The sequence below is a fragment of the Gasterosteus aculeatus genome, chromosome 10, assembly GCF_964276395.1.
Source record: "Gasterosteus aculeatus chromosome 10, fGasAcu3.hap1.1, whole genome shotgun sequence".
NCBI lineage: Eukaryota > Metazoa > Chordata > Actinopteri > Perciformes > Gasterosteidae > Gasterosteus > Gasterosteus aculeatus.
In genome coordinates this window covers 11,517,869-11,541,672 of record NC_135697.1, presented here as the reverse complement: position 1 = coordinate 11,541,672, position 23,804 = coordinate 11,517,869, and the positions used below count along the sequence as shown (strand labels likewise).

General features: G+C 41.7%; 3 protein-coding genes across 3 annotated transcripts; all 3 read left to right on the top strand.

The window, feature by feature from the left end:
• Positions 1 to 6,632: 6,632 nt before the first annotated feature.
• On the top strand, positions 6,633 to 9,627 carry LOC120826828 (4-galactosyl-N-acetylglucosaminide 3-alpha-L-fucosyltransferase 9-like). The gene is made up of 2 exons (XM_040189384.2): positions 6,633 to 6,872; positions 7,997 to 9,627. Exon 2 carries the CDS (start codon positions 7,997 to 7,999, stop codon positions 9,077 to 9,079), a length of 1,083 nt encoding a protein of 360 aa, XP_040045318.2. The 5' UTR covers positions 6,633 to 6,872; the 3' UTR covers positions 9,080 to 9,627.
• A 466-nt stretch (positions 9,628 to 10,093) lies between these two features.
• LOC120826829 (4-galactosyl-N-acetylglucosaminide 3-alpha-L-fucosyltransferase 9) lies at positions 10,094 to 12,732 on the top strand. The gene is made up of 2 exons (XM_040189386.2): positions 10,094 to 10,235; positions 11,378 to 12,732. The coding sequence occupies exon 2, from the start codon at positions 11,378 to 11,380 to the stop codon at positions 12,458 to 12,460; it is 1,083 nt and encodes a 360-aa protein (XP_040045320.2). The 5' UTR covers positions 10,094 to 10,235; the 3' UTR covers positions 12,461 to 12,732.
• A 6,229-nt stretch (positions 12,733 to 18,961) lies between these two features.
• Positions 18,962 to 20,498, top strand: LOC144383592 (4-galactosyl-N-acetylglucosaminide 3-alpha-L-fucosyltransferase 9-like). Its single transcript, XM_078081743.1, has one exon. The coding sequence runs from the start codon at positions 19,144 to 19,146 to the stop codon at positions 20,224 to 20,226; it is 1,083 nt and encodes a 360-aa protein (XP_077937869.1). The 5' UTR covers positions 18,962 to 19,143; the 3' UTR covers positions 20,227 to 20,498.
• Positions 20,499 to 23,804: the final 3,306 nt, after the last annotated feature.

Genomic DNA, 23,804 nt, shown 5'->3' with positions numbered 1-23,804 from the left:
TCCAGCACCTTAGAGTAGACTTTACCCGGGAGGCTGAGTAGTGTGATACCCCTGTAATTGGCACACACTCTCTGGTCCCCCTTTTTGAAGAGGGGTACCACCACCCCGATCTGCCACTCTTTTGGCACTGTCCCAGACTTCCACGCAATGTTGAAGAGGCGTGTCATCCGAGACAACCTCCCAACACCCATTGCTTTTAGCATCTCTGGACGGATCTCATCAATCCCCGGGGCTTTGCCACTGCGGAGTTGTTTGACTACCTCAGTGACTTCCACCAGGCTAATTGACGATGATCCCTCCTCCGCCTCCAGCTCCGCCTCCACCAAAGAGGGCGTAGTAGTTGGGTTCAGGAGTTCCTCAAAGTGTTCCTTCCACCGCCCGATAACCTCCTCAGTCGCGGTCAACAGGGTCCCATCCTTACTGTACACAGCTTGGATGGTTCCCCGTTTTCCCCTCCTGAGGTGCCGGATGGTCTTCCAAAAACACTTTGGTGCCGACCGAAAGTCCTTCTCCATAGTTACCCCGAACTCCTCCCATACTCGCTGCTTTGCCTCCATCACGGCAGAGGCTGCTGCCCTTCGAGCCTGTCGGTACACTGCAACTGCCTCTGGAGTCCCACCGGATATCATAACCCGGAAGGCCTCCTTCTTCAGTCGGACGGCTTCCCTGACCACCAGTGTCCACCACGGAGTTCGAGGGTTACCGCCCCTTGATGCACCTAAGACCTTGAGGCCACAACTCACCGCCGCGGCTTCAGCAATAGAGGTTTTGAACATAGACCACTCTGGTTCAATGTCCCCTACCTCCACAGGAATGTGAGAGAAGCTCCGCCAGAGGTGTGAGTTGAAAATCTTTTGGACCGGGGCCTCCTCCAGACGTTCCCAGTTCACCCTCACTACACGCTTGGGTTTACCGGGTCTGTCCCGAGTCTTCCCCCATCCTCTGACCCAGCTCACAACCAGATGGTGATCAGTTGACAGCTCTGCCCCTCTCTTTACCCGAGTGTCCAGAACATGCGGCCTCAGATCAGACGATACGATTACAAAATCGATCGTTGATCTTTGGCCTAGGGTGCTCTGGTACCACGTACACTTATGAACATCCTTATGTTCGAACATGGTGTTTGTTATGGACAATCCGTGACTAGCACAGAAGTCCAGTAACAAACACCCGCTCGGGTTCAGATCAGGGCGGCCATTCCTCCCAATCACGCCTCTCGAGTTATCTCCATCGTCGCCCACGTGCGCATTGAAGTCTCCCAGTAGGACTATGGAGTCCCCTACAGGAGCCCCATGCAGGACTCCATTCAGGGACTCCAAAAAGGCTGAATACTCTGAGCTTCTGTTTGGTGCATATGCACAGACAACAGTCAGAGTTTTCCCCCCCACCACCCGAAGGCGTAGAGGCAACCCTTTTGTCCACTGGGGTAAACTCCAATGTAGCAGCACTCAGCCGGGGACTTATGAGTATCCCCACACGCGCCTGGCGCCTCACACCATGGGCCACTCCGGAGTAGAATAGAGTCCACCCCCTATCCAGGAGTGTGGTTCCAGAGCCGAGGCTGTGCGTAGAGGTAAGCCCCACCAGATCCAACTGATAACGCTCCACCTCCCGCACAAGCTCCGGCTCCTTCCCCCTCAGAGAGGTTACGTTCCACGTCCCCAGAGCCAGCATCTGCCGCCCAGGTCTGTTCCGTCTAGACCCCCCACTGTCACTGCCACCCTTGTAGCAGCGCACCCGACCCCATCGGTTTCCTCCACAGGTGGTGAGCCCATGGGGAGTAGAGTGTTGGGCTGCCGCGTCACTCCTTCGGGCTGTGCCCGGCCGGGCTCCGCGGTAAACCCGGCCACCAGACGCTCGCTGTCGGGCCCTCCATCTGGGCCTGGCTCCAAATGGGGGCCCCGGGCTTCCTCCGGGCCAGGTAACTCCTTCCCTCTTCCGTTTTTTCATGGGGGTCTTGAACCATTCTTAGTCTGGCCCCTCGCCTGAGACCACTTTGCCAAGGGTAACCCTACCAGGAGCACAAGGCTCCCGACAACACAGCCCTCAGGTTCATAGGGACACACAAACCTCTCCACCACAATAAGGTGACGGTTCCCAGAGAGGTCAATGAAGATAACAATAAATAAATCAGAAATACACTCTTTACATTGTGGTAAATTACTATTCTAGGTGGAAACATCTGGTTTTGAATGAAACATCAGTGTATAGAGGCCCATTTCCAGCAACTACCACTCCAGTCTTCTTGGTACATTGTGTTTGCTAATAGTCTACATTTCCACAGATTACCTCAACAAGTGAATAGCTAGAATGCCAAAGGTCTGCAATGCTGTAATTGCTGCAAATGGAGCATTCTTTTACGAAAGCAAAGTTTGAAAGAACAAAATTAATATTCCAAATAAGAATAAGTTCTAATCTTGTCAATGTCTTGACTATATTTTCTATTATTCTTTCCAACTCATTTGATAAATAAAAGTGTTTTAGTGTTTTTATGGAAAACACAAAATTGTCTGGGTGATCCCAAACTTTTGAACGGTAGTGTGTATATATTAGTTTTCTTTTTTTAAAAGAAGTGTATACTTACATCTAATGTAGGCACTTGTGTCCTGGGGGGTGCCAGGCTCGGATGAGCTTCTCCCAGGGATACCTTCAGCCACCGGGCCACCACTGTTTAGGCTGAGGGCCTCTGACAGAGGTGGTGGAGGTTGGCTGAGCAGAACTCAATGTTTCTTTGTTTTTTAATTAGTATTTTAATGAGTGTTAGTATAGGCTACAGCGTCACATTTTAAATGACTCTGATAGGTATGAAATAAAAATGTGTCTGTAAGTGTTGCTCTTTTATTTTTCTGTTGTCATGGTGACTCGTGGTATCGGGGCTCCATTGATGATGGCTTTTCATGTACGCGCTTAACTCAAGGTGAACATACTCAGAGTTGATTGAACTAACGCAGATTGAACTCAGCTGTTCTGGAACCAGATATTCAGAGTTTCCCGTCTCAGAGTAAGTCAACTCAGAGTTCAGGGATAGACTCAGAGTTTGTTGAACCTCCTTTCTGGAATACCCCCCAGGGGACGTACCAATTTGTTTATTTGGGAACATCTGGAGCTCAGGCTTCAACCATAGCCTAAAGAGGCATGGCCACACACCTGGGGCCTGTTTCAATAAGGAGGTTCAACCAACTCTGAGTTAAAACTTGAACTCTGAGTTGACTTACCCTGAGATGGGAAACTCTGAGTTTTCGGTTACAGAACAGCTGAAATGAGTTAGTTCAATCAACTCTGAGTTGACCTATTCTGAGTTAAGCGTGTGCACCACAACTATAAAAAGCCATTATCAATGGAGCGCAGATATTACGAGTCACCATGGCAACAGCGCCAGACAAAAAGAGGTCTTCATATTTTTCACCAGCAGAACTGGATGTGCTTATGCAAGCATATGGAGAGTACGAACATATATTTAAAAAAAAAAGCAAGACGGCTGCAGCGGCGAAGGACAGAGAGTTAGCTTGGGAGAAAATAGCTGCTCGAGTCAATGCGTAAGTTTACATTTGAATTACTGTTATACAGTGTTGGGTGTAATTAATTTCTATGTAATCTAAAAACTAATTTAATTCCGTAATTTAAAGTAAAATCTGATGTAATTGCATTAAATGCTGCATAAACTATAAAGCAATTCTGTATAAAACAATAGTGGATTTAACATCAAATTTTAAAAGATATATTTTTTCAAGAATAATTCATGCAATTGTATAATGTTTATTTGAAAGCATTAAAAGTGCAGTTTCTTGTCTCTCCTTGTATTGTTCAAGTGGTTGAGGTTGATATGGGATTTAGAAAGTAATTAGTAATAAGTAGACCAATACTTTCTACAGATAGTCATTATTACATTAATCTAATTACACTGTTGAAGAAGCCAGTTGTAGTTAGTAATATAAGTGACTTGCCCAACTGTTATAATATCAGAAGTGAAACTGGAAGAACAGTGTGTTATTCAACCTAATTTTAATTTTCATGTAGGTGCAATCCTGCAGGCATTAAAAGAACATGGCAGCAGCTGAAAATGAAATATAAAAACATAATTCAATCAGGTAAGGCTTGAACATATCATGGTTGTAGTCTACCTGACTTTACAAACATTTGACATATAAATAACTAAATAGCATCCAGTGTCGATTTGATGCGCTCTGCGTGACTGAAATGTGCGCAATGAATGAATACCGAAAGAATGAATGAGGTGATTAAATACCACTTCCTCTTTAAAAAAGGGGAGGAGACGAAATAAACTCTGGGTTTCCCGAAGAAAACCTGCTCCCGACCAGGTTAGGTTCACAGAGTAAGTTGCCATGGTAACTGACTCTGAGTATAAGTTACCTCTCTTTCTGAAACAGGCTTGACTTACTCTGCTTTCTCAGGTTTAACATACCTCCCATTCTGAAACAGAAAACTCAGAGTTTCCCTCATTTCAGGGTTAACATACTCAGAGTTTTCACTTAACCTCCTTTCTGAAACAGGCCCCTGGAGTCTTCGACAGTAGAAGGTGGACTCACAACACTTAAAACTTACATATACATACTATATTTTCTGTGTTTTGTGCTGTACTAATAAAATGCATATACACGGTTAACAATGCCAATGTGGGAATGTGATACTGCTAATGTTGTGAAGGTAACAGGATCCGCACACAAAAAAAAGGTACCGCCGTCTTCTGTGATTGCAAGCCCCACCCTTATTGTTTCCACCTGTGTCTCGTTCTCCTGTGTGTCTGTGCCAACGGCTTGTTCTGTGCCGGTTTGTCTCTTGAGCTTACCAGCGATTCGCCTGAGTGTCCAGTCCCGTGTTTTGACCCATTTCTGTCAACCTTTGCCTGCCGATTTGGATTGATCCGCCTTCTCTGTCTGACTACCCGTGTACTGAACCCCTGCCTGAAGTAAAGACGATTTTTGCCTCTGACTACCCTGCCTTGAGTCTACTTTTGAGTCTAGACCCTTGTGGCCCCAGCTCTGTAACATTGCAGTGTTAAAAGCCGCTCATCCTCCACAGGTCATGACAGCATTTAGAACAAAGGACATCCGTTTACTTTCAAAGTGTACGCTTCCAACAGGCACAAGACGGACTATGGAGAAGCTGTGCCTTGTGAAGCCCGTTGAAATTAGAATTGTGGGCCCCTTCAACTTCTGCTTTTTGATCCTGGATAATAATGACGTGAATGTTTTCCAAGTGGCCAGTGGAGCTTTTATTACCCCCACTAGTTCTTCTTCTCCCGGGAGCGATGACAGATGACGTTTGCGAAACTCATTATGGGCCAGCAGCAATAAATATCCAAATGATTCAATGCCACACTTTGCTTATAAGCAAAATGGGCCTCTGGGGACACTGTACTTCCAGGCACCTCCTGCTAAATCTTCTCTTTATCCACTTAGCTAGATATACGTTTATATATCTTCACTCTGCTCCCTTAGGCCAACACAAAATGTGTGGCAGAGCAGGGCTGGTATATGTCATTCTTTCCTGAGAGTTGTCTTTTTTGCAAATAAAGTAGCATGCTGCAGAGTGCAGGATGTTTTATGACGGCCTGCTCAAAGGAGTCAAACCGATTTGGATCATTTCTTTCAACCCCCTAAAGCATGAGTGCAAGAGGTAAGAGACATGAAAACTATTACTCAGGATAGGCTCCACGGAAGGTTGAATAAATAAGTGAAATCTATAACATTTACCTTTTTCTCAGGATGAAGAAAGGTTGCGAGTTGTATTGTCAGTCCGAGGGATTGAATCTAAAATCCTTTTTTTCTTCACCATGTGAGAAAGAGACTCTTATCTCTATAAAAGAACACAGCTTTATTAAATAATCAATATTATTTAACACTAACCCTTCTCATCTACGGTTTTTATGAGTCAATAGCCACCAACTGGGTAGGTTTCAGATTTGACATTTACACCGTCAACAGCGATTGAAGACAAAGCTTGTTAACTAACATGTTATGTTTGTCTCATTTGTACAAAAAGTGGTGTAAAAAAAAAAAGCTTCTGTCTCCTACCTTTGAGTCACAAGCATCTTGTGCCTCTCAGACAGGCATACCAGTTTTTGCAGAATAGCAACATTCTCGATGTTGAAAAATATGTTGCTGAGCAAACTGCACCTTGATTCTGCACTGCCTACAACTGACACTGAAAGGTTTCAGTGTCAGTTGAAAGTGTGGTTTCTGAAGCTAAGGCGCGTCTCAGAATTTTAATTGTTAATCGTTTGTACCTCGCTCATAGATGAACAAGTAGGACCAGTTCTGATGCAGAAAAGAGCCGTTTGGCAGGTTGCGTTCAGCTTGTTAGTCATGTCAAATGTTCATTTTGGCTTTTGTTTCATCTTTTTAAAAACCCACCTCGGTGGGAGAAGATCGATGGGGATGCACATGGTGTTACTCATGTGGTGACTACATCAATAAACGATTAAATTAATTACTTTATAGATATTTGATTGTGCTGAAGTGTCACACAGCTGTTATGGTTGGTCCACCGCCAACAGGAAAGAGACATCCATCTCAGCAGCTGCACCTCGCTAGGAAGTAGGTTTGACTCGTTGAACCAGAAGTTCTATCTGTACATGTCCCTTGCCTCCCATTTGTTTTTGCGGGCAGAGTTTTCCATACGCAGGTTCTCTGAGTACACAACTTCAACCGGTTTGTTCATTGGTTCTTTGTGTGGACGACACTGTGAATCTGATCACAATCATCCATCTACAGAAGGTTGTTCAAAGTATGACAACAGTATTTTGTCGCTGACTTTGGAAGGTTATCCAAGGTATTTGACTGTGCTGAAGTGGCACACAGTTGGCCCACCGCCTACAAGAAAGAGACATCCATCCCTCAAACTCTGAAACGGTAAGAAAGAAATATGTTATTCAGTGGTGATGTGAATATTGACAGTTTAATCTCTAAAACTTTAGCCTTAAAAACGTGATTTTCTTTGGGACAAATACAATCTATAGCTGTTCTGCCGTTTTCTCACTATTATAATACATGTTAATATTATACTGAATCATATGACGCTGTTTCAAATACTAAATAACTGTCAGAATTGGTTGTTTGGCCAACTTGAACGTCTTGGTGGTTTTGAAAGTAATGCGTCCTTAATGCTCCAACAACAACACGCAATTGCATTGGTTAAAATAAAAATGTACTAATAAATACAAAAGAATTTGAGGCAGGGAAAGAAGCGTTTTCACCATTCACTAAATGTTTTGTCAAATCATATCCTCACTGTCCTGGATAATGTAATAAGCCTTATGTCATGGAGAGCATTTTTTATTATTTCATCTCTATCTCGGAGAAGTTTTTTATTCGTAATTTTATCTTAGTAGACAAGCCTTGAAACTTCAATACCCATGAATCAGAGGCTGAAGCAGGAATTGGGAGGAATTCAAATGCATGAAAAAAGATTGCTTTGCTATTGCCGTTGCAATCCTAAAGTGTGATAGTCTCTGTATTTCTGTATAGTCCTCACACACAGTGAAAAATAAACGGATTGCAATCAGTTTAAAAAAAATCTTTTTGGTCAAAACTGTAATCTCTCGCTCATTCCTGTCAATAGCAAAGCATCGATTGGACGTTTGGGATGCTATAGACAATGATCAAAAAAATTACTCTAGCAACAAATGACATATACTGTATGTACACAGTCTTTGCAAAATAAATGGCAGTCTTTACAGGAAACATAAAGTTAGGTTTGTTTTGGGAAAAGATTGTTGTTTGCGTTAAAATAACTATGGAAGCGCCGTTACATGAAAGGTGAATCTCCATTGTCTTCTATTTCCACATGTGGAATGAACAGAGGTCTCCTGGCTGAAAGACCACTTTTTGTTGGATCTATCCACCAATCCTCTGATGTTATGACATCTAAAGTCATGATTTGTTAATCTTTTTGACTGATGATTAAACTCTTATTTCCCACAGCTTCTGAGATAATGTAGATATCTAATTCTTTGCTTCACTCTCTACTTCCACAGATGAAGATATCAGATTCCAAGAAAACATGGTGGATAACAAATATAGTTGCTATCTGCCTCTTTGGCTCTATTTTGGCATTCTTTCTCTATTTAGAGCCTGCGTCCCCTGTTTGTTCCCCTAAATACGCACCTGCGGAAAATCATCAAGACGTGAAACCAAATGAGAAGCCCATAGTCCTGCTGTGGTTCTGGCCCCTCGGTGTGAGGTTTGACTTCAAAATTTGCTCAACCAACTTCCAAATTGATAGCTGTGTTCTGACAGATGATAGATCCCTCTACAGCAAGGCACATGGAGTCATTTTCTACCAAAAGAACATAGCCTGGAATTTGGACAACATGCCACAGGAGCCACGTCCAGCTTTTCAGAAGTGGATTTGGTTCCATGTGGAATCGCCGACAAACACAGGGAAGGTACCGGGTCTGGTCAACCTGTTCAACTTAACGTTGAGCTACAGAAGATACGCTGACATCAATGTGAGGAATGATCTCGCGATCAGAGAGACTGAAGCGAAGGAGGACTTTGTTTTGCCCAAGAAAGACAAACTAGTGTGCTGGATAGTCAGTAACCATAACCCTCGAACAGGGACAGGTGTGAGAGAACAATATTATCGTGAACTATCCAAACACATCAACATCAGTGTCTTTGGTAGAGCCTATACTGGGAATGTTTTAAGTTATGATGAGTACTACTCAACAATTGCTAGCTGTAAGTTTTACCTCTCATTTGAGAACTCGATCCACAGAGACTACATCACCGAGAAGGTCAACGGGCCCCTCGTGGCGGGGACGGTCCCTGTAGTTTTGGGTCCGCCGAGAGAAAACTATGATCAATTCCTTCCCGCCGACGCCTTCATCCACGTAAATGATTTCCCCGATGCAAAGTCACTGGCGGCCTTTCTGCTGGACATGAAGGACGAGGCGTACGCACGTTACTTTGAGTGGAGAAAGTTCTTCACAGCCACCCCTCACCTGCTGTCGACTCAAAAAGAATTCATTCAGCCTATCTGCCTCGCCTGCAAACACATGTCGAGAGACAGGGAATACCATGTAATGCACGACCTTTATCAGTGGTACTTTAAATGAAAACATTAAAGAGAACGTCCCTTGGTGTTGCTCAACCATGTGGATAAATACATAAGTATTATGCAGAGTGTATTCCGTTTTCAAGTCCATGTGATGAACTGGAATTATTGTACATTTTTGGAATGTATTGTCCCTTTTTTAGAAAATTAGCTTAGCTTGAAGGCTGTAAAAAAAAGGTAGAAGCAGCTAGTCGGTATTGTTCTTTTGTTAATGTTAGTAATATTAACATTTGGATAACCTCCTTCAAACTCTTCCTTACAACCTGTAGTCCTCCCCCACTGAATGATTCAGCGTGTTTTCTGAAGTTAGTTAGTTAGTTCCTTTGTATGTTCCTCTTTTTGCCTTGCTGCTAGATGAACAAGTTGGACCAGTTGGGATGCAAACAAAGAGGCTTTTATCAGGTTGTGTTCAGCGTGTTAGTTGTGTTAAATGTTCATTCTGGCTTTTATTTCCTTTTTTTACAAACCCACCTCAGGGTGGGAGCAGATGGATATGGATGTACATGGTTTTACTCATGTGGAGACAAAAAAAATAAATGATTAAATAAATTACTGGTTACGTTTCTGTGTGATGAAGGAAGAGTCCCCGGATAAGACTGTAGAGCAGCACAAAAATGAATTGTGTGCTTATTGTGTTGTGTGTGCCACAAACGGTTGAAATGTTTTTATTTTATTTAAGAAGGATGACAAGGATCTACTGATCATTCAACTTTTTAGCAGTTCATAGAGAGGGGATTAAAATTCAGACTAAAACTTCTGAGGTAATACAATCATTTCTACACTCCTACACATTTCTCAAAAGGTGCGTCTCAAATTCTTTTACAGGAGCTCATAAGGATGTAGGTTTGACTAGAAGTTCTATTTGTACACGCCCCTTGCCTCTCATTTGTTTTTGCAGGCAGAGTTTTCCATACGTAGGTGCTTGAGTACACAACTTCAACCTGGGCTGTTGTGCGGTTCGTTCATTGGTTCTTTGTGTGGACGACACTGAGAATCTGATCACAATCATCCATCTACAGAAGGTTGTTCAAAGTATGACAACAGTATTTTCTCGCTGACTTTGGAAGGTTATCCAAGGCATTTGACTGTGCTGAAGTGTCACACAGTTGGCCCACCGCCTACAAGAAAGAGACATCCATCCCTCATACTCTGAAACGGTAAGAAAGGAATATGTTATTTAGTGGTGATGTCGATATTGACAGTTTAATCTCTAAAAATTTAGCCTTAAAAACGTGATTATCTTTGGGACAAATACAATCTACAGCTGTTCTGCCGTTTTCTTACTATTATAATACATGTTAATATTATACTGAATCATATGACGCTGTTTCTAATGCTAAATAACTGTCAGAATTGGTTGTTTGGCCAACTTGAACATTTTGGTGGTTTTGAAAGTAATGCGTCCTTAATGGTCCAACAACAACACGCAATTGCATTGGTTAAAATAAAAATGTACTAATAAATACAAAAGAATTTGAGGCAGGGAAAGAAGCGTTTTCACCATTCACTAAATGTTTTGTCAAATCATATCCTCACTGTCCTGGATAATGTATTAAGCCTTATGTCATGGAGAGCATTTTATATTATTTCACCTCTAACTCTGAGAAGTTTTTTATTCGTAATTTTAGCTTAGTGGACAAGCCTTGAAACTTCAATACCCATGATTCAGAGGCAGAAGCAGGAATTGGGAGGAATTCAAATGCATGAAAAAAGATTGCTTTGCTATTGCCGTTGCAATCCTAAAGTGTGATAGTCTCTGTATTTCTGTATAGTCCTCACACACAGTGAAAAATAAACGGATTGCAGTCAGTTTAAAGAAATCTTTTTTGTCAAAACTGTAATCTCTCACTCATTCCTGTCAATAGCAAAGCATTGATTGGACGTTTGGGATGCTATAGACAATGATCAAAAAAATTACTCCAGCAACAAATGACATATGTGTTGCTGGAGTAATTACTGTGTATGTACACAGTCTTTGCAAAATAAATGGCAGTCTTTACAGGAAACATAAAGTTAGGTTTGTTTTGGGAAAAGATTGTTGTTTGATTTAAAATAACTATGGAAGCGCCGTTACATGAAAGGTGAATCTCCATTGTCTTCTATTTCCACATGTGGAATGAACAGAGGTCTCCTGGCTGAAAGATCACTTTTTGTTGGATCTATCCACCAATCCTCTGATGTTATGACATCTAAAGTCATGATTTGTTAATCTTTTTGACTGATGATTAAACTCTTATTTCCCACAACTTCTGAGATAATGTAGATATCTAATTCTTTGCTTCACTCTCTACTTCCACAGATGAAGATACCAGATTCCAAGAAAACATGGTGGATAACAAATATAGTTGCTATCTGCCTCTTTGGCTCTATTTTGCCATTCTTCCTCTATTTAGAGCCTGCGTCCCCTGTTTGTTCCCCTAAATACGCACCTGCGGAAAATCATCAAGACGTGAAACCAAATGAGAAGCCCATAGTCCTGCTGTGGTTCTGGCCCCTCGGTGTGAGGTTTGACTTCAAAATTTGCTCAACCAACTTCCAAATTGATAGCTGTGTTCTGACAGATGATAGATCCCTCTACAGCAAGGCACATGGAGTCATTTTCTACCAAAAGAACATAGCCTGGAATTTGGACAACATGCCACAGGAGCCACGTCCAGCTTTTCAGAAGTGGATTTGGTTCCATGTGGAATCGCCGACAAACACAGGGAAGGTACCGGGTCTGGTCAACCTGTTCAACTTAACGTTGAGCTACAGAAGATACGCTGACATCAATGTGAGGAATGATCTCACGATCAGAGAGACTGAAGCGAAGGAGGACTTTGTTTTGCCCAAGAAAGACAAACTAGTGTGCTGGATAGTCAGTAACAATAACCCTCAAACAGGAACAGCTGTGAGAGAACAATATTATCGTGAACTATCCAAACACATCAACATCAGTGTCTTTGGTAGAGCCTATACTGGGAATGTTTTAAGTTATGATGAGTACTACTCAACAATTGCTAGCTGTAAGTTTTACCTCTCATTTGAGAACTCGATCCACAGAGACTACATCACCGAGAAGGTCAACGGGCCCCTCGTGGCGGGGACGGTCCCTGTAGTTTTGGGTCCGCCGAGAGAAAACTATGATCAATTCCTTCCCGCCGACGCCTTCATCCACGTAAATGATTTCCCCGATGCAAAGTCACTGGCGGCCTTTCTGCTGGACATGAAGGACGAGGCGTACGCACGTTACTTTGAGTGGAGAAAGTTCTTCACAGCCACCCCTCACCTGCTGTCGACCCAAAATGAATTCATTCAGCCTATCTGCCTCGCCTGCAAACACATGTCGAGAGACAGGGAATACCATGTAATGCACGACCTTTATCAGTGGTACTTTAAATGAAAACATTAAAGAGAACGTCCCTTGGTGTTGGCTCAACCATGAGGACATGTGGACCTGTGTATCACGTAGACTACACCACTGCATGTGGATTGAAGTATTTTGCTCACGGTATTCGGTTTTAAGTGTGATCAAATGGAATTATTATATATTTTTTGGAAATGTCAATCGCTGGCATGTTTCTGTTTGTGTCTTGAAATATGATCAAGTAGGATCAGCTGAGATGCAAATTGTTTTACTCATGTGGTGACCAAAAAAATAAATGATTAAATAAATTGCTCGTTGTGTTTCTGTGTGATAAAGGAACAGTCCCCGGATAAGACTGTAGAGGTTGAGATCAATTAGCTTTGAGTCTAATTGTGCATGTACACATACACAAACATTACCAGATCATTGGTTGTGTTGACCATTCTGGGGATGGATTTATACATATTCGTGTGCAAACATATATTATACACAATATCATTATACTATACTGCTTCAGCAGGTGAAGTAAACTATACTGCAGTAAACTATATTGAAAATCTTTCTTTTTTCTTCCTGTCGCCCATGGTGGGGTCGAACACCATTGCCATTTGTGGATGGCACTCAGTTATGCCCTGTTAAACACAAGGTGCCCCTGGAGCTTTTCTTGTGTGGTGGTTAACGAATCAAGCTCTCGTCGGCACAGTGTTCGCTGGCAGTTGTTGCCACGGCGCTGGGACAAAGCAAAGACCGTCTCCGTGTCACTGGCAGCATCTGACAGATCGAGAACTCTTCTAGATGCTGCTGCAAGGCTGCCTCCTGAAACTAGGTGAGAATAGGCTCCCTACAGTTACCTTGTCCAGCTGCGGTGGGCAGAGCTTCAGTTATCGGGTCAGAACACTGTCCTTTGCTAAAAAACATGCTATAGTAGAGTGTGTTGTTATTGTTATTAGACCTGTTTGTATTCACTTGCTCACCTTTACAAATCCAGAATTTGTTCTAGTTTGAAGCAGCTGTAGTCTAGAAACTGCTGTGTTATTGCATATGAACAAACTTGCTGTGTTTTTGATTGCTTGGGAACTGTTTTGCTTCCAATAGAATTTTGCCTATTTCTCCTTAAGCAGCTTGTTAAATGTGTGACTACTTCTCACAACATGACCTCCATGTAATTCCTGGAGGCCATGATCTGAAAAAGTTGGATTTTGTACTCTTTGTGCTGATTCAAGATCACATGGAGGGCCTATATTGGATGTCGCTGGTAAGGTAGTTGGATTTCCTTACCAGCGGAGTTCAGCTGAGCAGCCGTAACCCTCACACTCTTCACATTGCATTTAGTATACAGTGTTTTCAGCTTCGCTCTGCAAATGTTTTCAGAGTGCACCATTGCTCGTCTCTGATCTGTTCACAAGGGACTCCACAATTCCCTACAGGAGCACTTGTTGCTACTGATGAGATAATCGTTGGTATGGCAACAGGCATCAACCCGATGCTGCTGTCAGAGAGCCAACTTAGTGGCCAATGTCAGAAGAATAGATGTCCCAGTGGGACGCTCCACCTACTCTCCCGTCCATTGCCGAACATAGGCCTGAAACTTATTTAGATTAGATTATTACTCTGATTTTCAGTATAGTGATTGTGTCTTAAATTTACAGGTGTGTGTGTGTATATATATATATATATATATATATATATATATATATATATATATATATATATATATCTGACATATACTCTGATAATCAAGACACACATGCACACAGAAACCTTTCTCCTTGTATAATGAGTTTAGCTTCAGATTGAAACACGTTAATATAATAATAATAACGTTTATTTATATAGCACCTTTCCAAACAAGGTTACAAAGTGCTTAATAATATGCATAATAGTAATAGAAAATACAATCAAGCAAATTTCAAATAAATAAGATAAAATCTTATTTTGTCAAAGTTTGTCAAACTTAACATTATTATTCAGACCTACTAAAATACTTGAGTCAACAGAAAATATAACTTAAAATATTGCATTTGATAGTTGCATCCACTCAGGTACTTAAGTTATAAGTAATATTTACATTTAATATTTACATTTATATTTAACATTTAGATATAACATTTAGATTTAGATTTAACATTTACATTTAGATTTAACATTCAGATTTACATTCAACATTTAGATTTAGATTTAACATTTATATTATTTAACAACTTTGTGTTACTGCCAAACATTATCCTTAGAAAAGTTATTGCATGAATTTACATGAATTTCTCTCTCAATGTTTGAAAAAGTGACATGTGAATATTTTTGTGCTTTTTTGTTCATATGATAATGCTAAATGTAGCAAAACTGCGCAGGATTTTAGAACGTGCAACATTTTACAAACGGCGCCCCATACAGAGGCACCCTATACAACTCGACGTACTTTTGTAATTCTCAAAGAAAGCATGTGGTCTGTATCTCGGGTGTATGCACACCTGTATTTAGAAATAGCCACATGCGAACGGCTCACCTGCGATGCATGCAAACGACGGGCCTGAAATGGACCAGAGTTGGCTTGGTCTCGCTCACACCTGTTTGAATGTACCTTTCTTTCAATGTACCAACGTCTGTGAACAAGCCCCCAAAGCCCAGAAAAACACCTAATTTCCTACAGCTTAAGAGAGAGAGATAATTCAATTCAATTCAATTCAATTCATTTTATTTTGTATAGCCCATAATCCCAAATTACAAATTTGCCTCCCTCAGAGGGCTTTACAGTCTGTACACATACAACATCCTCTGCCCCGAAACCCACCATCGGCACAGGAAAAACTCCCCAAAAAATGAAAAAACCCTTACAAGAGGGAAAAAAGGGAAGAAACCTTAGGGAGAACGTCAGAGGAGGGATCCCACTCCCGGGATGGACAGACTACAATGGATGCCATGTGTACAGAATGAACAATGTATAATACATGCAATTCCTATGACAGAAATGATTCAAGTAATTGTGAGTAGTAAGCCAGGCGCACAGCAGGACCACTGCAGGGAAAGCCACCATCAGATAGAACCACCATCCACAGAAGCCTGTGGGGAGGGAGAGCACAGAGACTTTAGGAGAGGGTAATGTCGGTTTATGAGTACAGTAATATCATTAATATCTAAAATATTGATGATGATGGCAGCAGCAGGCGTCAGCATGGCCACGGTTGGTGTCAGGACCAGGGTCCCGAAGAAACCACGATCTACGGAGACCTGATAGGGGAGAAAGCACAAAAAAAACTCCCGGAAAGAAGCTGAATTAGTCATGTGCATTAATAAAACTTGAATTATGGTAGAACGAGAGCGTGAGAGAGGACCTCGGTGTGTCCTAAGAATTCCCCCGGCATTCTAAGCCTATAGCAGCTTAACTAAGGGCTGGTCCGGACTAACCTGAGCCAGCCCTAACTATAGGCGGAATCAAAGAGGAACGTTTTAAGTTTTACTTTAAAAGAGCTGACCGAATCTGCCCCCCGGACTGAAAGTGGAACCTGGTTCCAAAAAAGAGGAGCTTGATAACTGAAGGCTCTGGCCCCCAGCCTACTTTTTAAAACCATAGGAACAACAAGTAACCCAGCATCTATGGAGCGCAGTTGCCTAGTAGGGCAATACGGTGTTACAAGCTCTTGAAGATACAACGGTGCCTCACCAGCAAGTGCCTTGTAGGTGAGGAGAAGTACCTTAAAATCTATTCTTGATTTAACAGGGAGCCAGTGCAGAGAAGTTAATACAGGAGTGATATGATCCCTTTTCTTAGTTCTTGTTAATACACGTGCTGCAGCATTCTGCATCAACTGGAGAGGCTTAAGATATTTACAAGAGCAGCCTGATAACAAAGAATTACAGTAGTCCAGTCTGGAAGTGACAAACGCATGAACTAATTTTTCTGCATCACTTTGAGACAGGAAGTTCCTGATTTTTGATATGTTACGTAGATGAAAATAGGCAGTCCTTGAAGTCTTCTTTATATGAGAGTTGAAGGTCATATCCTGGTCGAAGAGAACTCCCAGATTCCTGACGGTGCTGCTGGGTACCAGAGCAATTCCATCCATAAAAACTGTATCACGTGACAGCTGGCTTCGAAGGCGCTCTGGGCCTATCAGGATAACTTCCGTTTTTTCTGAGTTTAGCATCAGGAAGTTGCCGGTCATCCAAGTTTTGATGTCTCCAAGACATTCTTGAAGTCTAACTAACTGGTCCGTCTCTTCTGGCTTGATCGACAGATACAGTTGAGTATCGTCTGCATAACAATGGAAGTTTATGCGGTGTTTCCTGATAAGATCGCCCAAAGGAAGCATATAGAGGGTAAATAAAATCGGTCCAAGTACAGAACCTTGTGGGACTCCGTGACCAACATTGGTGGTCTTTGAGGATTCACCGTTTACAAGCACAAACTGGGATCGGTCCGATAAGTAGGATTTAAACCAGCTGAGTGCAGTTCCTTTGATACCAATTAAATGTTCTAGTCTCTGCAACAGGATACAATGGTCTATGGTATCGAATGCGGCACTGAGGTCCAGCAAGACAAGAAAAGAGATGAGTCCTTGGTCCGATGCAAGTAGAAGATCATTCGTAATTTTCACCAGTGCTGTTTCTGTACTGTGATGCACTCGAAATCCTGACTGGAAATCCTCGAACAAAGCATTGTTTTGTAGAAAGTCACATAATTGATTTGCGACGGATTTCTCAAGGATCTTAGAGAGGAAGGGAAGTTTAGAGATAGGTCTGTAGTTAGCCAACACCTCTGGAGCAAGAGTAGGTTTCTTAAGAAGAGGTTTAATTACAGCTACCTTGAAGGACTGTGGTACATGTCCTGTCAACAAAGACAGATTCATAATATCTAATAAGGATGTGCTAACTAAAGGAAAAACTTCCTTAAGCAGTTTGGTCGGAATCGGATCCAAGAGACAAGTAGAAGATTTAGACTTTGAAAATAAAGAAGTCAGTTGATCAAGGTTGATGGAAGAGAAGGCATCCAAACAGGCATCAGGGCCCACTGCTGCATCCAAGGTTCCTACATCGGAGGACAGGTCGGCACTGGTTGAAGGCAGGAGACCATCAATTTTCTCTTTGATAGTCAGAATCTTATCATTGAAGAAGTTCATGAAGTCGTTACTAGTGAGGTCCAAAGGAATACACGGCTCGACAGAGCTGTGACTCTCTGTCAGTCGGGCTACAGTGCTGAAGAGAAACCTGGAGTTGTTTTTATTTTTCTCTATTAATGATGAGTAATAAGATGCTCTTGCGTTACGGAGAGCCTTCTTATACGTTTTAAGGCTGTCTTGCCAAACTAGCCTAGATCCTTCTGATTTGGTGGAACGCCATAATCGTTCAAGTTTCCGCACAATTTGCTTTAGGTTCCGTGTTTGAGGGTATACCATGGAGCAGACTTCCTTCTTGTTGCTATTCTTCTTTCCAGAGGAGCAATAGCATCCAGCGCCACTCTCAAAGAGCCTGTAGCAGTATCGACAAAATTATCGATCTGGGACGGACTGAGGTTCTCACAGGAGTCTTCTTGTATCTTGAGGCAGGGCACTGAACTTAGAGCAGAAGGAATGGCTTCTTTAAATAAGGCTACAGCGGTATCCGATAAGCGTCGACTGAATAAACCCTTGGCAGGAGGAGGGGGTTCCGATAGTAGAAATACAAAGGTCATCAGACAATGGTCCGACAGGAGAGGGTTCTGTGGAAAAATTTTTAAATGTTCAATCCCAATCCCATACACAAGCACCGAGAGTGTGGTTAAAACAGTGAGTTGGTTTATTTACACACTGACAGAAACCAATTGAATCTAGCATTCCTTTCATTGAATCTAACAATGAAAGGAATGCAGTACTAAGGCTGTCGTTGTCGACATCCACATGAATGTTAACCGAGAATTGATTGTTTGACCTTAGACAAAACTTGAAAGTCTTGGCGTTTATTAAAGTAATGCGTCTTTAATGGTCCAACAACAACGTCCAAATGCTTTGACTAAAATAAAAAATGTACTGATAAATAAAAGAAATATTGAGGCTAGGGCAGAAGCGTTTTCACCATTCACTAAATGTTTTGGCAAATCATATCCTCACTGTCCTGGATAACGTAATAACCCTTATGTCATGGAGACCATTTTTTATTATTTCACCTATGTCTCAGAGAAATGCTTTATCCATAAATTTAGCTTAGTAGACAATCCTTAAAACTACAATACCCAGGTAGAAGAATTAATGCTTTGCTATTGTTCTTGCAATCCTTAATTGTGATAGTGTCTGTATTTATGTATAAACCACACACAAAGGGAAAATGAAGAGAATGCAGTAAATTTCGAAATCTTTTTTTATCAAATCTGTAAACAAATGCCAGTTCATGGTCATAACATGATACAGTCTTTGCAAAATAAATTACAGTCTTTACAGTACACATAAAGTTAGGTTTAGGTAACAAAACTACTTTTGTTTGTTTGATTGTTTTTTGAGCTAAAATAACTATGGAAGCGCCGTTACATGAAAGGTGAATCTCCATTGTCTTCTATTTCCACATGTGGAATGAACAGAGGTCTCCTGGCTGAAAGATCACTTTTTGTTGGATCTATCCACCAATCCTCTGATGTTATGACATCTAAAGTCATGATTTGTTAATCTTTTTGACTGATGATTAAACTCTTATTTCCCACAACTTCTGAGATAATGTAGATATCTAATTCTTTGCTTCACTCTCTACTTCCACAGATGAAGATACCAGATTCCAAGAAAACATGGTGGATAACAAATATAGTTGCTATCTGCCTCTTTGGCTCTATTTTGCCATTCTTCCTCTATTTAGAGCCTGCGTCCCCTGTTTGTTCCCCTAAATACGCACCTGCGGAAAATCATCAAGACGTGAAACCAAATGAGAAGCCCATAGTCCTGCTGTGGTTCTGGCCCCTCGGTGTGAGGTTTGACTTCAAAATTTGCTCAACCAACTTCCAAATTGATAGCTGTGTTCTGACAGATGATAGATCCCTCTACAGCAAGGCACATGGAGTCATTTTCTACCAAAAGAACATAGCCTGGAATTTGGACAACATGCCACAGGAGCCACGTCCAGCTTTTCAGAAGTGGATTTGGTTCCATGTGGAATCGCCGACAAACACAGGGAAGGTACCGGGTCTGGTCAACCTGTTCAACTTAACGTTGAGCTACAGAAGATACGCTGACATCAATGTGAGGAATGATCTCACGATCAGAGAGACTGAAGCGAAGGAGGACTTTGTTTTGCCCAAGAAAGACAAACTAGTGTGCTGGATAGTCAGTAACAATAACCCTCAAACAGGAACAGCTGTGAGAGAACAATATTATCGTGAACTATCCAAACACATCAACATCAGTGTCTTTGGTAGAGCCTATACTGGGAATGTTTTAAGTTATGATGAGTACTACTCAACAATTGCTAGCTGTAAGTTTTACCTCTCATTTGAGAACTCGATCCACAGAGACTACATCACCGAGAAGGTCAACGGGCCCCTCGTGGCGGGGACGGTCCCTGTAGTTTTGGGTCCGCCGAGAGAAAACTATGATCAATTCCTTCCCGCCGACGCCTTCATCCACGTAAATGATTTCCCCGATGCAAAGTCACTGGCGGCCTTTCTGCTGGACATGAAGGACGAGGCGTACGCACGTTACTTTGAGTGGAGAAAGTTCTTCACAGCCACCCCTCACCTGCTGTCGACCCAAAATGAATTCATTCAGCCTATCTGCCTCGCCTGCAAACACATGTCGAGAGACAGGGAATACCATGTAATGCACGACCTTTATCAGTGGTACTTTAAATGAAAACATTAAAGAGAACGTCCCTTGGTGTTGGCTCAACCATGAGGACATGTGGACCTGTGTATCACGTAGACTACACCACTGCATGTGGATTGAAGTATTTTGCTCACGGTATTCGGTTTTAAGTGTGATCAAATGGAATTATTATATATTTTTTGGAAATGTCAATCGCTGGCATGTTTCTGTTTGTGTCTTGAAATATGATCAAGTAGGATCAGCTGAGATGCAAATTGTTTTACTCATGTGGTGACCAAAAAAATAAATGATTAAATAAATTGCTCGTTGTGTTTCTGTGTGATAAAGGAACAGTCCCCGGATAAGACTGTAGAGGTTGAGATCAATTAGCTTTGAGTCTAATTGTGCATGTACACATACACAAACATTACCAGATCATTGGTTGTGTTGACCATTCTGGGGATGGATTTATACATATTCGTGTGCAAACATATATTATACACAATATCATTATACTATACTGCTTCAGCAGGTGAAGTAAACTATACTGCAGTAAACTATATTGAAAATCTTTCTTTTTTCTTCCTGTCGCCCATGGTGGGGTCGAACACCATTGCCATTTGTGGATGGCACTCAGTTATGCCCTGTTAAACACAAGGTGCCCCTGGAGCTTTTCTTGTGTGGTGGTTAACGAATCAAGCTCTCGTCGGCACAGTGTTCGCTGGCAGTTGTTGCCACGGCGCTGGGACAAAGCAAAGACCGTCTCCGTGTCACTGGCAGCATCTGACAGATCGAGAACTCTTCTAGATGCTGCTGCAAGGCTGCCTCCTGAAACTAGGTGAGAATAGGCTCCCTACAGTTACCTTGTCCAGCTGCGGTGGGCAGAGCTTCAGTTATCGGGTCAGAACACTGTCCTTTGCTAAAAAACATGCTATAGTAGAGTGTGTTGTTATTGTTATTAGACCTGTTTGTATTCACTTGCTCACCTTTACAAATCCAGAATTTGTTCTAGTTTGAAGCAGCTGTAGTCTAGAAACTGCTGTGTTATTGCATATGAACAAACTTGCTGTGTTTTTGATTGCTTGGGAACTGTTTTGCTTCCAATAGAATTTTGCCTATTTCTCCTTAAGCAGCTTGTTAAATGTGTGACTACTTCTCACAACATGACCTCCATGTAATTCCTGGAGGCCATGATCTGAAAAAGTTGGATTTTGTACTCTTTGTGCTGATTCAAGATCACATGGAGGGCCTATATTGGATGTCGCTGGTAAGGTAGTTGGATTTCCTTACCAGCGGAGTTCAGCTGAGCAGCCGTAACCCTCACACTCTTCACATTGCATTTAGTATACAGTGTTTTCAGCTTCGCTCTGCAAATGTTTTCAGAGTGCACCATTGCTCGTCTCTGATCTGTTCACAAGGGACTCCACAATTCCCTACAGGAGCACTTGTTGCTACTGATGAGATAATCGTTGGTATGGCAACAGGCATCAACCCGATGCTGCTGTCAGAGAGCCAACTTAGTGGCCAATGTCAGAAGAATAGATGTCCCAGTGGGACGCTCCACCTACTCTCCCGTCCATTGCCGAACATAGGCCTGAAACTTATTTAGATTAGATTATTACTCTGATTTTCAGTATAGTGATTGTGTCTTAAATTTACAGGTGTGTGTGTGTATATATATATATATATATATATATATATATATATATATATATATATATATATATCTGACATATACTCTGATAATCAAGACACACATGCACACAGAAACCTTTCTCCTTGTATAATGAGTTTAGCTTCAGATTGAAACACGTTAATATAATAATAATAACGTTTATTTATATAGCACCTTTCCAAACAAGGTTACAAAGTGCTTAATAATATGCATAATAGTAATAGAAAATACAATCAAGCAAATTTCAAATAAATAAGATAAAATCTTATTTTGTCAAAGTTTGTCAAACTTAACATTATTATTCAGACCTACTAAAATACTTGAGTCAACAGAAAATATAACTTAAAATATTGCATTTGATAGTTGCATCCACTCAGGTACTTAAGTTATAAGTAATATTTACATTTAATATTTACATTTATATTTAACATTTAGATATAACATTTAGATTTAGATTTAACATTTACATTTAGATTTAACATTCAGATTTACATTCAACATTTAGATTTAGATTTAACATTTATATTATTTAACAACTTTGTGTTACTGCCAAACATTATCCTTAGAAAAGTTATTGCATGAATTTACATGAATTTCTCTCTCAATGTTTGAAAAAGTGACATGTGAATATTTTTGTGCTTTTTTGTTCATATGATAATGCTAAATGTAGCAAAACTGCGCAGGATTTTAGAACGTGCAACATTTTACAAACGGCGCCCCATACAGAGGCACCCTATACAACTCGACGTACTTTTGTAATTCTCAAAGAAAGCATGTGGTCTGTATCTCGGGTGTATGCACACCTGTATTTAGAAATAGCCACATGCGAACGGCTCACCTGCGATGCATGCAAACGACGGGCCTGAAATGGACCAGAGTTGGCTTGGTCTCGCTCACACCTGTTTGAATGTACCTTTCTTTCAATGTACCAACGTCTGTGAACAAGCCCCCAAAGCCCAGAAAAACACCTAATTTCCTACAGCTTAAGAGAGAGAGATAATTCAATTCAATTCAATTCAATTCATTTTATTTTGTATAGCCCATAATCCCAAATTACAAATTTGCCTCCCTCAGAGGGCTTTACAGTCTGTACACATACAACATCCTCTGCCCCGAAACCCACCATCGGCACAGGAAAAACTCCCCAAAAAATGAAAAAACCCTTACAAGAGGGAAAAAAGGGAAGAAACCTTAGGGAGAACGTCAGAGGAGGGATCCCACTCCCGGGATGGACAGACTACAATGGATGCCATGTGTACAGAATGAACAATGTATAATACATGCAATTCCTATGACAGAAATGATTCAAGTAATTGTGAGTAGTAAGCCAGGCGCACAGCAGGACCACTGCAGGGAAAGCCACCATCAGATAGAACCACCATCCACAGAAGCCTGTGGGGAGGGAGAGCACAGAGACTTTAGGAGAGGGTAATGTCGGTTTATGAGTACAGTAATATGATTAATATCTAAAATATTGATGATGATGGCAGCAGCAGGCGTCAGCATGGCCACGGTTGGTGTCAGGACCAGGGTCCCGAAGAAACCACGATCTACGGAGACCTGATAGGGGAGAAAGCACAAAAAAAACTCCCGGAAAGAAGCTGAATTAGTCATGTGCATTAATAAAACTTGAATTATGGTAGAACGAGAGCGTGAGAGAGGACCTCGGTGTGTCCTAAGAATTCCCCCGGCATTCTAAGCCTATAGCAGCTTAACTAAGGGCTGGTCCGGACTAACCTGAGCCAGCCCTAACTATAGGCGGAATCAAAGAGGAACGTTTTAAGTTTTACTTTAAAAGAGCTGACCGAATCTGCCCCCCGGACTGAAAGTGGAACCTGGTTCCAAAAAAGAGGAGCTTGATAACTGAAGGCTCTGGCCCCCAGCCTACTTTTTAAAACCATAGGAACAACAAGTAACCCAGCATCTATGGAGCGCAGTTGCCTAGTAGGGC

Coding starts and splice junctions, on each gene's coding strand:
- LOC120826828 (XM_040189384.2), top strand. CDS start 7,997: ATGAAGATATCAGATTCCAAGAAAACATGGTGGATAACAAATATAGTT.
- LOC144383592 (XM_078081743.1), top strand. CDS start 19,144: ATGAAGATACCAGATTCCAAGAAAACATGGTGGATAACAAATATAGTT.
- LOC120826829 (XM_040189386.2), top strand. CDS start 11,378: ATGAAGATACCAGATTCCAAGAAAACATGGTGGATAACAAATATAGTT.